Source organism: Caretta caretta, chromosome 2, assembly GCF_965140235.1.
Source record: "Caretta caretta isolate rCarCar2 chromosome 2, rCarCar1.hap1, whole genome shotgun sequence".
Lineage (NCBI taxonomy): Eukaryota > Metazoa > Chordata > Testudines > Cheloniidae > Caretta > Caretta caretta.
Window position 1 is genome coordinate 36818058 of NC_134207.1, and position 14884 is coordinate 36832941.

A 14884-nucleotide genomic window follows, 5' to 3' on the forward strand; every position below is an offset into this window, starting at 1 on the left:
TGACAAATGCTTTGCCCATATAGTTAAATAAAGGGGAAGTATAAGGAGAACAAAATATAATTACCCCAAATTGGGGTTTGGGCAGGATCTGAAGGCTAACTCCTCTGACTTTCAGTAAAAAGTGTCATGAGGGCATAGAGTTTTCAAAGGTGCCTACAGTCCCATTTTAAAAAGTGACAGGCATTTTGTGGAATTTTCAAAAGCCCTTAGCACCGAACTCCTATTAAAATTAATGGACGTTTGGGAACTATATGCTTTTGAAAATCCCTCTGGACCAGTGGTCCCCGAACTGTGGGGCGCACCCCTCTAGGGGGCACAGAGGAACACTCAGGGGTGTGCATGGAGGAGCCCAGGCCAGTCCCCATGGGGGGATGGGGAGAGAGCGCCACCCAGCCCCCATGTGGGGTAGGAAGGGAGTGCCACCCAGCCCCCAGCCACAGCTTTACTTTTCCCCTTACTCTACCCACAGCCCAGCTCTGGGCCCAGCCTCACTCCACCCCGTTCTGCCTCCAGCCCAGCCCAGCCCCAGCCCCAGCCCCAGCCCCAGCCCCACTCTCCATCCTGTGTTCCGCTGCCAGCCCCTGCTCCACTCCACCCCCAGCCCTGCCCTCATCCCCTCTCCGCCTCCAAGCCACCCTTCCTCTATCCCTAGCTCTGCCCCCACCCCAGTTCAGGCCCCAGCTCTGCCTTCAGCCCAAGCTCCTCTGCTGAGCCAACTATGCAGTAATGGGGGGGGGGGGCGCGGCGCGCAGACAGATTCAATTACTGGCAATGGGGGGATGCAAGAGAAGTTTGGGCACCACTGCTCTAGACACCTTTCTGTATCTTTAGACACCTGACTATCTGTAAAAATCTGACCATGAGGCACTTAAGAGCCTAAGCTTCACTGAAAGTCAATGATATTTAAGAGTTTAGGTCACTGCTGAAAATGGGACTTGTGTGCTTTTGAAAATTTTACCCAGGATTTTTAATAATCAAAAGCGATTAGGGCCTGAGTTAATACTCACCCTAAAGGAAGTATCTCCAGCAGCACAGTGCTTCTTAACACCATGTTTTTAACTAAGACACCAGACTAAAGCTCTGAATATTTATGGTCATTAAATATCTCAAAATTTCTGCAAGGACAGAGGTATTAGACCAAGTAGCCTTGTTGAATTCCAGTGTGGATAATTACAATCTGCCCAACTAAATTACTCTGTCATTTCGATAGGAAGCCACTTCCATTTCACTGCTGGGGGTGAAGTGATATCTGCATACAAATTAAAGAACTTTGGGATGAAAGGTATGGTATCAGAGTGGGGGGATTTTATGCAATCTTAAACAAGAGGCTTACAACATCTCTCACATGAAGGGAAATTTCAAGATTTTCTAAGACCTAAATGAGAGAGAGACAGACACTGAATAATTTTAAGAGGTTTTAATTAAGTTGAGAAGTAAAGACATTTATTCAACAACTCTATTAATATTATCAGGATACAACAGCCCTTGAAGGTGTTGACTGGGTACACTGGGAAAAAAACCAATAAAATCCTGTTATTTACACTGGTCAGAGAGTCCTGTTGAAGCCCTTCTAATCAAAGAGAAACAAGAGTATGTTTCATGGTAACAAGTATAGTGCAATGTATAGTTATGGAGCATAATCCTGGGTTACCTCACTGTATGCAATATTCGTTTTCTTCACTTCTACCAAAAATGTTTTTCCTCTTTCATAATTGCCATTTTAAAAAACAATGTAGTTTGTAATTTTTAACTCTAGGGAAAGTCTATTTGCCACAAGCAATGCTGAAGCACGTTCACCCTTTTTCTGATAGGGAAGGTGGCAAGGGAGAGGGCTGATCCACTGAGGTACCACCACCACCACAGTCAAATTCTCTCCTTGTACTAAAAATGAAGTTCCACTGGGATATACAGGGGTGGATCACTTTACACTCTCTGCAAGTTTGATTACAGGACTTTAAAGGGGCCAATTCTTCTCACCTCCCAAACTGGATGATGACCTGAGAAATGAAGGGGGGAATATACAAAGAAGAAAAGTGAGCCGCACCACTTGTGGCAGGGTCTGCAGCAGATCCTCAAACTTTTGTACAGTGTAGCTAATTATTTAAATAAAAAATTACACACAATGCTGTAAGCCAGCAAAAATTATTTCACTACAGCCACAATGTGCTTCTTCTTTTCTGGCACAAAGGGCGAGGATCCTGGTTTGCTGTGTTTACGGCGATTCAGTTCCCTGGAAACAGACAAGAAAAAGAGAAAAGTGAGATTGAGAATGTCAGCAGTAGGTGTGTTCAAGTTCAGAAATACTAGCTTCTTGCTTAGAGTACTACAGCAAGTGTTCCACCGCTCCTAAAAATTCATGTCTTCAGAGTCCAAATCAATTGAGGTGGCTGAAATTTATTAAATTTTTCCCTTAAAAAAGAAACACTGTCCATATGAAAACCCTTTAAACTGCAAATTTAGAAGAGTTCACATTTTTAAGAGCCTTCTTTCTAGAGCATGCAGTTTGACCTGCCAGTATCTTGCAGAGCAAAGGATTTGCCCTCAAAGTAGGGGAGAATGTGGAGCATATAAGAGCAAACAGGGAAAAAAATATTCCTAACTCCCAGCTAGTGAGGAGCTTTTCCTATGAAACAAAGTTATTTTTAATTACTTATTTTTAATTGTAGATAAATATCTGCTCCCTGCAGATAATCCTATAGGAGTCTTTCAACTGGAAGTGTGGCCAAACCAGAGTGTAACAAACATGTTCAGCCCCACCACTTCCCATTTCCTCTCCATGCATGTGTCAGCCAACTTCTCTTCTTTCAGTACCATGGCACCAGCCATGCACAGATGCTTTCAGCTCCCCATCCCTTTCTGCTCCCAGGGACCTGTAGAGATGTCCTGGGGAACTGAAAAACCTCTCACACTGATCCTGAGGCCTAGCACCTACAAGGAGCCAGAAGACCCTCATCTTCCCACATCAAGACTCATCCCTCTGATATGACTACACATAAGGCTGGGAGGGGGTGTTGCCCCCCCCCCCATAACCTTATGTCCTTTTCCACCCTTTCAGAAGGCCTGGGAAGGAAACTAGTTCTTGCTACTACTGGCAGCTTGGTCTGCACTTACCACTCCACAGAGTCCAAAACAACCAGTCTAATAATTGATTTATTCACTTGACTAAATCAATACCAGTCATTCATAAGAGCTGTTCCCTTGTTAGAGGCCCCATGCATTGATGCCACAGCAATGGCACAGCATATGTTTTACTAAGACAAAATGAAAACAAAAGGAAGAGTCGTACTTTCGCCGACGAGCTTCTCGCATGATGCGCAGCTCCTTGGCCTGGCTATAGATGGCTTTGGGCAGGTGACGGTGACGAGCTATGCGCTTGATCTGTGGGTGGTGTTGGAACTTCTCCTTCAACTTTTGGTTGTAATTCATAGCTGCTCTCTCTCGTGGTACGAGCTACAGAAGACACAAGTGTGTTATAAACAGCACCGGTTGCAATAACATCACCGTCTCTAAAAGCAAACTACAAGTTTAGACAGCTTCAGTGGTTTCTTCTGGCCATTTCTGTCTAGGTGTTATAAACCTAAAAGCAGAGTCTTTAAGACTAGTAAATATTTTTTTCTAAAGAAGTGTTACATTTTGTCACCCCACTGCTCAAATATAGTACCATAATTTTAAGTTTCACAAAAGTTACAACGTAAGTTCATTTGTCTAAGAGCAGACTTTATTCTGCCACGGGGGGGGAGGGGTGTGTGTGTGTGTGTGTGTGTGTGTGAGTGTGTATGTGTGAGAGAGAGAGAGAGAGAGAGAGAGAGTGAAACTGGTGACCTGCTAGTATCCTGCAGAGCAAAGGATTTGCCCTCAGAGTAGAATGTGGAGCATATAACAGCAAACGGGGAAAAAAATATTCTTAACTCCCAGCTAGTGAGGAGCTTTTCCTATGAAACAAAAGATTCAAAGGCTTTTCAGTTTTTATCTACTGTAACTAGAGATGCTGCTAAGGACGTGTCTAGCTATAGCGAGGTGGCCAACTTGAGCCTGAGAAAGAGTGAGAATTTACCAATGTACACTGCCAAAGAGCAACAGTAATACATCAGCAGCCCCCCCCATAAGCTCCCCCACCCCATTCCCAGCACCTCCCACCCACCGGCAGCCCCACCGATCAGTGCCTCCTGCCGCTCCCTCCCCCACCTCCCGATCAGCTGTTTCATGTGCAGGAGGCGGGGTGGGGGGGAAGGAGTGAGGGTATGGCAGGCTCAGGGAGGGGGCGGGAAGGGTGGAGTGGGGTCAGGGCCTGTGGCAGAGTCAGGGGTTGAGCAGTGAGCACCCCCGCACTCTCCCCCGGCACATTGGAAAGTTGGTGCTTGTAGCTTCAGCCCCGGAGTTGGTGCCTATACGAGGAGCCGCATATTAACTTCTGAAGAGCCGCATGTGGCTCCCAAGCCAAAGGTTGGCCACCCCTCAGCTATAGCCTCTCCCTACAGAAGGAATATTCTCTTCACTGGGTTGGGGGCATGCTCCAAGCTTACCCAGCATCTTCATCCACTTTAATGGAATTAGTCCATTGGGAACTGCAATGTGCACATGAGAACTGTAAGCTTTATCTTGCCAATATTGCACATATGGAGTAATTTTTATTTCTCATTAAGCAGTCGAATTGATACTTTATCACAGAGAGTACAGGCATTACAAGTGCATTAAAATTACTAAGAGCACTTTAATTTTTTGCATTATGTCTATTTAAAAAGTATAACCAAAATGCTGTTAACAGCTTTTTTTCTTTTGGCGCTTATTATTAGAAATGGACTATCCCTTACAAATGACCTGCAGAAAGGGTGTTTGTTAAATGGGGTTTGTGCCCTTTTATTGCCTATGTTGTGTAAGAAAGGTTGGTAAATGGTTGTTTTGAGTGTGTGCTTTTAAACACACAGCTTATTTAGAACTCAAACGTTTGGTCTTCTATGGTTTAGCTGGAAGTTATATATGTCCTCCGTTTTCCCACCTATCGTGCCTTCCACGTTCTCCGCCCTCCCCACAAAAAACAGTTTGACTAAAAACCCTTCCCATTCTTAGGAGGCACCTATGTTAGCCTCCCCCCGGTAAATATTTCAACTGCTGCTACAACCAGTGGGAAATTTTAGAAAAATAAGGATAGTGTAGACAGCTTTCAATTTGACTCATAATTTCACTAGTGCTTTAGTTAGTATAGAGCAGGAGTGGCCAAATGGTGGCTCCTGGGCTGCATGTGGCTCTTTTACGGTTAAGTGCCACTCCCGGAGCACCCCATACACCCCCTCCCCCCATTCTTTGCCTACAAGACTGAAGCTCGGGGCTTTTGCCCTGCGGTGGGGTGGTGGGACTAGGGGTTTCTGCCCTGCAGCGAGGAGGATCTAAGGGAGTTAGTCCAGCCGGGGGGAGAGGGGGGGCATTGGGGCAGAAGTCCTGCACCCCAGCAGGTGCTGCCCCACGGGGCAGGTTGTACGTGTCTTGCGGATCTAGAACTTCTGAAGATTAGTGTATGCGGCTCAGAGGGTCAGTAAGTTTGGCCATCCATGCTATAGAGCCTTCCAGGGTGAACAAGATCAGAATTTCCAACGTAAGAGAACAAGAAGAAACTCTCCCCTTCATGTACAAAGTTTTAAAAAAACCCAAAACATGGTTTGGTTTTGCTTTTAAAAGGGCCCTCCTTAACCCCTCCCAATTATTTTCCCTTTTAGAGGTCACCTTTAATAGAAGTTCTCAGACAGAAATATTTCATAAATTCTGGAAATATACTTCACCTACAGACTCAGACCAAAAGTGTGTTAAATATCTTGCTTCCAAGTCCTTAATTAAGAAAAACAAAAAACCCCTCTCCCTTCGGTGCAACAGAGAAACTAGAATGCCACATGTGCAGTTGCCAGTTATCCATCACTTAAATAGGAAACATGTTTTCAAACATCAAAGTAGTAAAAATATTCTAAAATTTGGTTTCTAGATCTTCTAATCCATTGAACACATCTTCCATTCTAATTACATCTGCGATCATCTCCTAAATTTCAATCAGTGAGCAACCCCAGCAGCCATTACTGGTTAATTCTCCCCCCACCCTCTGCAGTCAAGTTCATTATACTGAGCCAGCCTAAATAGCTGGTTCAGTTGCAATCAATCCCAGGCATTCTCCCTGTGCCACAAACTGCCAACATAATCCAAATTAAAGGGCTTTTATTTTAATGCAAATCAATGATTTTCTTAAATTCAATTAAAGAAGAACAAATTGCTGCTGATTTAGTGTAACCTTGCTGACAAAAAAGATCCTGTAAATTAACATATGAAACATCCAGGATGTCATGTTAAAAACTTGATAGATATCAACACAGGGTCAGTTATTTTAAAGTCTGTTGCATCTTTTTCAGGTAATTTTTATATGCCTTTCATATACCTGGTTATATTTGGATATTTACTGCCTAACTGTGAAGAGTGGATGATTATAGCCCAGTATGCATAGCTACCTTATCCAAAGGGCTATCAAAGATAATTTTGGCCATTTGGACATCATTATTGACTAAATGACTATCAAAGATGAAAACACAACATACCATAGAAAAGAGACAGCACGAGAGAGGCAAACAGACTCCCATCCTGCAAGCAGCTTTACAATGGTGGACTAAGCACCTGTACAGAATTCCATTGACTTCCATAGTGCTTTCTGCAAGTGGGAGGGAGAGGGAGGGTCACCCATGCACAACAGGCTTGCAGGACCAGGTCCATAGAGTTGAGAGACTAAAACATTTTACACTTTAACACATTAGGATTTATACAATTCTATGGGTGGTTGACAAGTCCTGCCTAAGGCACTTAACCTATGTGCACATTCCTAACCAGCACCAGTGTATAGACAGCTTTGGGTTTTCGCAAATCCAAGGTCAATTTTCATCAAAACAAACTCCACTCCTCTTCATAAAAGAAGTGTTTAACACTACCATGCAAAAGAACTCAAGTTGATTGACCATAAAAATCTTTTCAATCCCTAGACTGATAGGAACTAGAAATATAAGGGATAAAAATATAAGGGATAAAAAATAAAAGAGGTGATGTAGGGAAGGAAGGAGTGGTTGCTGGGAACAGAAGTCTGGAGAGAGAAACAAGGAAAGAAACTCTAAAAATGGCACCTATATTGTCAGTACTGGTAAAATCTGCCCTAGAATCAACTCTCTCGATTGTTGTATCTTAGGCCTGATCTACACTTAAAAATTAGATGGACCTCAGGGCTGTAAAAATGTCATGCTCTGATTGCTGTAGTTAAATTGACCTAACCCCTGGTGTAGACGCAGCTAGGTCAACAGAAGAATTCCTCCATTGATCTAGCTACCGCCTCTTGGAGAGATGAATTAACTGCATCAACTGAAAAACTCCTTCCGTCAACGTGGGAAACGTCTGCGCTACAGCACTACAGGGGCACAGCTGCAACACTGTAGCTATAGTATAGACGTGGCCTTAGTAGGAGAGGTACAGCCCAATCATTTTCAGTGCCCTCTCCACTGTACATAGAATTTAGAGAAGAGGTTCTCAAAGGAGTCCTTATCCAAAGAACTGTCTGTTGAATGGGAATAATTAAGAAACTGAAATCATGCTCCTTTTAAATAGGACTGCATTTGTACTGCACTTAAGCTCAAAAACACAGTAGTAGGACTTCAGCAACTCAGCTGCTGCTGCTATCTATCCTGCCCAGAGAATGCCTTTTAGGTTAAAAAGAAAAGGAGTACTTGTGGCACCTTAGAGACTAACCAATTTATTTGAGCATGAGCTTTCGTGAGCTACAGCTCACTTCATCAGATGCATACCGTGGAAACTGCAGCAGACTTTATATATACACAGAGAATATGAAACAATACCTCCTCCCACCCCACTGTCCTGCTGGTAATAGCTTATCTAAAGTGATCATCAGGTGGGCCATTTCCAGCACAAATCCAGGTTTTCTCACCCTCCACCCCCCCACACAAATTCACTCTCCTGCTGGTGATAGCCCATCCAAAGTGACAACTCTTTACATAATCAAGTCGGGCTATTTCCTGCATAAATCCAGGTTTTCTCACATCCCCCCCACCCCCATACACACACAAACTCACTCTCCTGCTGGTAATAGTTTAGATTATTACCAGCAGGAGAGTGAGTTTGTGTGTGTATGGGGGTGGGGGGGATGTGAGAAAACCTGGATTTATGCAGGAAATAGCCCGACTTGATTATGTAAAGAGTTGTCACTTTGGATGGGCTATCACCAGCAGGAGAGTGAATTTGTGTGGGGGGGTGGAGGGTGAGAAAACCTGGATTTGTGCTGGAAATGGCCCACCTGATGATCACTTTAGATAAGCTATTACCAGCAGGACAGTGGGGTGGGAGGAGGTATTGTTTCATATTCTCTGTGTATATATAAAGTCTGCTGCAGTTTCCACGGTATGCATCTGATGAAGTGAGCTGTAGCTCACGAAAGCTCATGCTCAAATAAATTGGTTAGTCTCTAAGGTGCCACAAGTACTCCTTTTCTTTTTGCGAATACAGACTAACATGGCTGTTACTCTGAAACCTTTTAGGTTAGGGAAGCTAAATCCCCAATGCAACATTTATCAGAATTCAGACATATTCTGCCAATGCCTCTTACTGCAGCTCACTTTTATTTACACATATTCCCTACTGTAGCAGGGCAGTTACCCCGCTCCTGGGATAAAAGGAGTGAGAGCAGCTAGGGGCGCCTGGCTGAGTGGCTGGACACAGGTGTGGCCAGCTCAATTAGGGCTCAGCTGGCCCAGATAGAGGGCTGTGAGTAAGGAGTGGGGAGTCTCACTCCAGGGATGGAGTGAGAAGGACCTAGCTGCCTGGGAGAGACATGGTACCTTTGATAGAACAGTGCTGGGGAAGGAGCAGGCTGAGCTGGGAAGCTCAGGCCTGGCAACCTCACAGGCTAAGGCCTGGCAGGAAAGTGGTACTGGGGCTACAGGAAGACAGCTAGTCCAACCCCCTTGCCAATGATGAGTGCCATTACAGACTGCAGTTTGCCACAGGGAAAGGGGGCTAGATGACAACTGGCAGCAGCCACTGAGGCAAGTTGGGCATAGGGGGAGGGGGTTCCCCTGGGAGGGGAGACCCAGAGTGTGGAGGCGCTGTTGCGGGGCAGCACCCAAGAGAAAGGGGCCTGAAGTACAGTGGTGGAGATTGACGAGGAAGCAGGTATAGGTAGGGAGATACTGGCCAGCAGGAAGCGCTCTGAGACTGGACTGAGCTAATTCCTGGACTGACCAGCAGGAGGCACTACAGCAGTGAGTGCTCGACCTGCTACACCTGTCCCTAATGAAACTAACTGGATATTAAATTTACTGCTACTAACTATTACCTCGAAACTTAATTTACATCCTACTGACATCTAAGGGCCTGTCTGCACCAGTGTAGCGCTTAGTGAACACACTACCTATAACAATGGGAGAGATTTTTCCACTGGTGTAGATACACCACCTCCCCCAAGAGATGGTAGCTATGTCAATGTGAAGCCCTCTTGTTGATATAGCGCTGTATACAGCAGGGGTTAAGTCAGCATAACTACGTTGCTCAGGGTTGTCGGTAGTTATACCAACGTAAGTTTGTAGTGTAGACCAAGCCTTAGTTCATAACATTAACAATAAAGAAAAAACCCTAAGCACAAAGGCCAAATTGCATTAGAAACTATACACTGATAATTTAGAAAGGGCAGGCTCAGCATCCAAATGTAACTGTAAGTAAAACAAAAAAGACACTAAGCTCAAGGACTATGGTTACCTACAACATTTTGTTTCTTTAGTTTGGCTCAGATTTAGTTAAAAGTTAAGTGATGGAAGGACCTAGCTAGCAGAGGTGCTTTGTACCATTAGACAAGATAAGAACTTTGGCTCAAGATGCGTCTTCTTGGTCCCATCTCAAGTGGACAAGGGGCCATGCAAACACACCTCACAAGTCATGGGGATGGGGGAGGAGGTGAAGTCCCTCCCAAATAGTGAACTCAAGTTAATGATGAAGCAGTGTTCATGATCGCTGCAACACAAAGCCAGGATACTCAAATTGACCATAATGCCTATAGCAAACTGCCAAATGGTTACAACTAGTTGGTAGCCAGTAGGCATTTCTAGCAGCAAGTTGGATTTTTTTTTTAAATGTTTAAGACTCCACCTACCCACCGTGCATACAGATAGTCAATGCGTTTCTATTATTGCTACTCTTGCGTTCCCTGTACCACAAGCTATTCCATTTGTTGGTGACACCTACTTCTTACATCTTGTCTCAATTTAGATTGCAAACTCTCTGGGTGAAGGGACTGTCTCCTACTATGTGTTTGTACAGCGCCTAGCATATTGAGGCCTGATCCAGATTAGCTGGGGTACAAAAAAAACCAATGGTGGAAAAAAACAACAAACAAAACAAATAACGCTTCTGCAGAAACAAATTTGACCTTAGAGATATAATGCAAAGTAAACATGCATATGTATATGGATAATGCTTCTATGTAAAGCTTATTTACAATTTAGCGAAGTGTCCTCCTTCTGTCAGAGGACAATTCAATAACAGAGTAAATCCACAGAGTTGTTAAACAGAAGCATGAAGTGGATAAGTCGCATTCACATTTCATCACAAGCTCTAGAAATCACTCCTAAACCAATGCCACGTCTCACATACTACCCATGTGTTCGCCTTATGTCACAGAATGGAAATTTTTGACACTGTAGATTGAAAGCACACATCTATTTAGACAACCTCAATGTTCTCTTGCTAATGTGGTTTGCTAGATCAACATACAAGGGGCCGTAAATGCACTTTCCTTTAACTCTCACTCAATACCTAAATCAAAAGCTTTTGCTCTTTTCATATCTCCTACAGGATAGCAACGGTAAACAGCAACCCTAAGTGCGACCAGGCTTCCAGTTTCTCCTCACACTAATGTTTTACTTTTACACACTTACAGGAATACAAACCATTCCTTACTAAAAAAGCATTTTAATTGGTCAGTCTCCTGCTCCGTTTTCAGTCCATTCCTTACTTTTATAGGAGAGGAAACAGAACCAACTATTGGCCAGTTCTGCAGCTTTTACTTAGGTGAGTAATCCTATTAAGGATTCATCATGTATAGGTTGCTGAATCAGAAGTTACCAAATGTCTTAACAATTCCAAGTTTAGTAAAGATCTTCAAAGCCTTGGTGTAGGTTCAGTGTATCCTGTTTTCTACAAGTCAAAAAAAAACCAGACCTTTTCCAAGATATATTTAGAGGAGACTTACTTGTTTTATTCCATCAGTGCTGCCTTTTCCACTTTTCACTTTAAATGCTTGTTTCCTCCAAATCAAACTAAATTTTTAGTCCCCTTTTAAATTCCTAGACCTCTACAAAACTAAGGTATGTGTGCATTAGAAGTACTTGAGGTACTCCAGATTATACATTAATAGGACTCTAAAGTACCTGAATTGTAAGTTGCAGTTTTTATGAAGCCCATGGTGAATGTTTTTTTATGCTACTAAGTCCCATTTTAAAATTTATTTTTATGTAGCTACTGAAAAGAGTTTAACTTCTATTTTGATGTGTCAGAGTGCTAAAATTGTATGTAAAAGGCCAATCTCTCCTGTGGATCTAAGGTCTAGGTTTAGTTTAACTCCAATCTTTACACAGAATCATATAGATTTAATTGTCAGTGGAGTGTAGACATGGTATGCCTCTGGCTCCTGCAGAGACTTGATTCTTGAACGTTTCACTGATTTTGCGTAATGAGAGCAATGCCAAATGCATTAACAAAACAAAGGAAACATGGATGTCAGAACTGATGAATACTTGGGCAGCCACAGTGCTGCAAGTACAACTTTCCAGTCAGACGAACATTCATCAGCCACAAGACACAAAATAAGCAGCTCACTTTTAGTCTCATTTCTATCGTGCCTGAATGGGAAGTAAAAGACTATGCACAAGCCAAAGAAGAATTCTCTAATTGGAAAAAAAAACCCTAAATTGCTATTAGCAATAATAAAACATCACGATGATCCAGGCCTCCCCAGCATAAGTAAATCTTAATTCAACAAAGTACCTCATTTTACAAGGTGCTGGTGTATTAGAAATGCAATGATATTTGTATGCATCATTCAATCAAATCCTCCGACCTAAGAAAATACTGCAGCCCAAACACCCCCAGCTTTTATTACAAATACTCAGACTTTTTTACAGAATCGAGTTCCACAGCCTATTTCCTTTTACTGGTTATGAATTGACCTCCTTTCAGTTTCACTGAGGATCCCTTTGTGCTTGTGTTATGAGACAAGAATAGAAGCTCCCAATCTAACTTCTCTGTCCCATTCCTTATGTCCCCTCTTATTTTTCTCCATTCTAAGGTAAACAATACCATCCTTTCCAATTTTTCTTTATGAGTTTTTTCATGCCTCTAGTCGTTTTCATTGTCCTTCTCTGAATCCCTTCTACATTTTGCAATATCCTTTTGTGAGATAGGGAGACCAGCACCGCACACAATATTCCAGATGAGGGCACACCACTGATTTTCTGATTGATATACAACAGCATTATATTTTCTTTATTGTTCTTGGTTCTGTTCCTCATGCATTTTAGCAGATACATCTATGCACTGAACTGACAAAGCACCTCAAACTCAATTATATAGCAGCTGATGGGGCCAAATTCTGGTTAGCATACATCCCCACAAACAGTCATGCATACATACCACAAAAGCTGTATGAATAAGAACCCATAGTGGATTGGAGACCCACAAACAGCCTCCAATTTCAACATATTACAATGCTTAGATACCATGCAGAGAGGCACATTAGGTACTAAACACCTAATCTGAATAGGAAAAAAACCTGTGCAGGGTGTTTTGCACACAAGTTGTTGCTGGGTCAGGAGCATAACTGCACTAAGTATGCAGACCACAGCCCAAAACCCCTTAGCCAGACTTGGTGATGCCCCTTTTATAAAAGCAGCTTCTCTACAGTGTTTGGAAAGCCAAAACTGGGAAAGCCAGCTTCCACATGTACTTCTGCTAACTAGCCTTGTGTTCTTTGACATGTATCTATGCAGCACACTGGCTAGAATTTAGCATTGTATTCCGTCTTCAGAATTTAACTTCATCTCTCTGACTTGTATACACATAATACACTAGGATAAAGAGGAAAACATTTTCAAAAAAGTGTCTAAGTGACTCAGGTTCCTAAGTCCCACTGAACGTCAATGGGGTTTATGCTTTTTAAGACATTTAGGCACTTTTGAAAATTTTCCCCAGAAGTATGCTCTTATACAATCATAGAAACATAGAGCTGGAAGAGACTTTGACAGGTCATCCAGTCCAGCCCCCTGCACTGAGGCAGGACCGAGTAAACCTAGACCATCCCTGGCAGGTGTGTCTCTAACCTCCAATGATAGGGATTCCACAGGCTCTTTGGAAGCCTATTCCAGTACTTAACTATCTTTATAGTTAGAAAGTTTTTCCTAATATCTAACCTACATCTCCCTGGCTGCAAATTAAGCCCATTACTTCTTGTCCTATTTTCAGTGGACAATGGGAGAACAATCAGCAACCTCTTTATAAAAGCCCTTAACATATCTGAAAAAGGTTAGTGTGTCCCCCCTCAATCTTTTTATCTCAAGACTAAATATGCCCCTTTTTAAATCTTTCATCACAGGTCAGGGTTTTTTAAACCTTTTATAATTTTGTTGCTCGGACTCCAATTTGTCCACATCTTTCTTAAAGTACGGTGCCCAGAACTGAACACACTACTTCAGCTGAAGTCTCACCATTGCCAAGTAGGGGGAACAATTATCTCTTGTGTCTTACATATAACTCTCCTGTTAATACGCCACAGAATACTAGCCCTTTTTGCTACTGCATCACACTGATGACTCATTCACTTTATGATTCACTATAACTGCTAGATCCTTTTCCGCAATACTGCCTCACCACTTATTTCCTATTTTGTACTCGGGCATTTGATTTCCACCCCATTCTGAGTGTAATACTTTAGCTTGTCTTTAATGAATGTCATCTTGTTGATTTCAGGCTAATTCTCCAATTTTTCAAGGTTGTTTTGAATTCTAATCCTGTCTTCCGAAGTGCTTGCAAACTTTCCCAGCTTGGTGTCATTTAAAATTTTTATAAGCATACTCTCCATTCCATTTAAAAGTCATTAATGAAAATGTTGAAGCATACTACACCCAGGACAGACCCTGGGGGGAGAGGGGGGGGGACGGGCACACCACGAGATACATTCTCCCAGTTTGACAGTGAACCATTAATAACTGTTTTTTGGGTACTGTGTTTCCAAATCAGTTGTGTGTCCACCTTATGTTATTATTAGGGTCCTACCAAATTCATGCTCCATTTTGGTCAGTTTCACGGTCATACGATTTTTAAATTTCATAAATTTCATTACTTCAGCTATTTAAATCTGCAGGGGCAGATGTCCCTAGGAGGCAGCAGGGACATGTTGCCACCTGCGGGGAGCCGCCTGAGATGCAGAACCCCAAAACCCATCCTATACCCCAAACCCCTGCCCCAAGCCCCCTCCCACACCCGAACTCCCTCAGAGCCCGTGCCCCACACCCCCTCCCACACTTCAAACCCCTCGTGGCTGTTCCTCCACCTAGAAGCAGCAGGAACATGTCACCGCTTCCAGGGAGCCATGCGGAGCCAGATAGGGAGCCTGCCTGCCCCCCACCAACCAGACTTTCAATGAAAATTAGAAATGCTGGTTTATAGAGCTTTCCAGTTGGTAAAGTGCCGGATAACACAGCTTTTACTGTATTTAGTGTTAAGTAGCAATGTTCATTACATACAAAAGGTATGCTGCCTTTGTCCATAACTTCCTAAAACCAAGTACCCATCCTATTAAACTCAAAGCAGC

The 14884-nt window shown here is 43.1% G+C and overlaps 1 protein-coding gene across 2 annotated transcripts in view; it reads right to left on the bottom strand.

The window, feature by feature from the left end:
- Positions 1–1402: 1402 nt before the first annotated feature.
- DCAF13 (DDB1 and CUL4 associated factor 13) overlaps positions 1403–14884 on the bottom strand; it is a 43951-nt gene continuing 30469 nt past the window's right edge. For both annotated transcript variants that reach the window (XM_048841453.2, XM_048841454.2), the window contains exons 10-11: positions 3287–3450; positions 1403–2230 (exon numbers count right to left, since the gene is read on the bottom strand). In XM_048841453.2, coding sequence (XP_048697410.1) covers positions 2143–2230; positions 3287–3450 — 252 coding nt within the window. In that variant the 3' untranslated portion in view covers positions 1403–2142. The remainder of the gene's footprint in view (positions 2231–3286; positions 3451–14884) is intronic.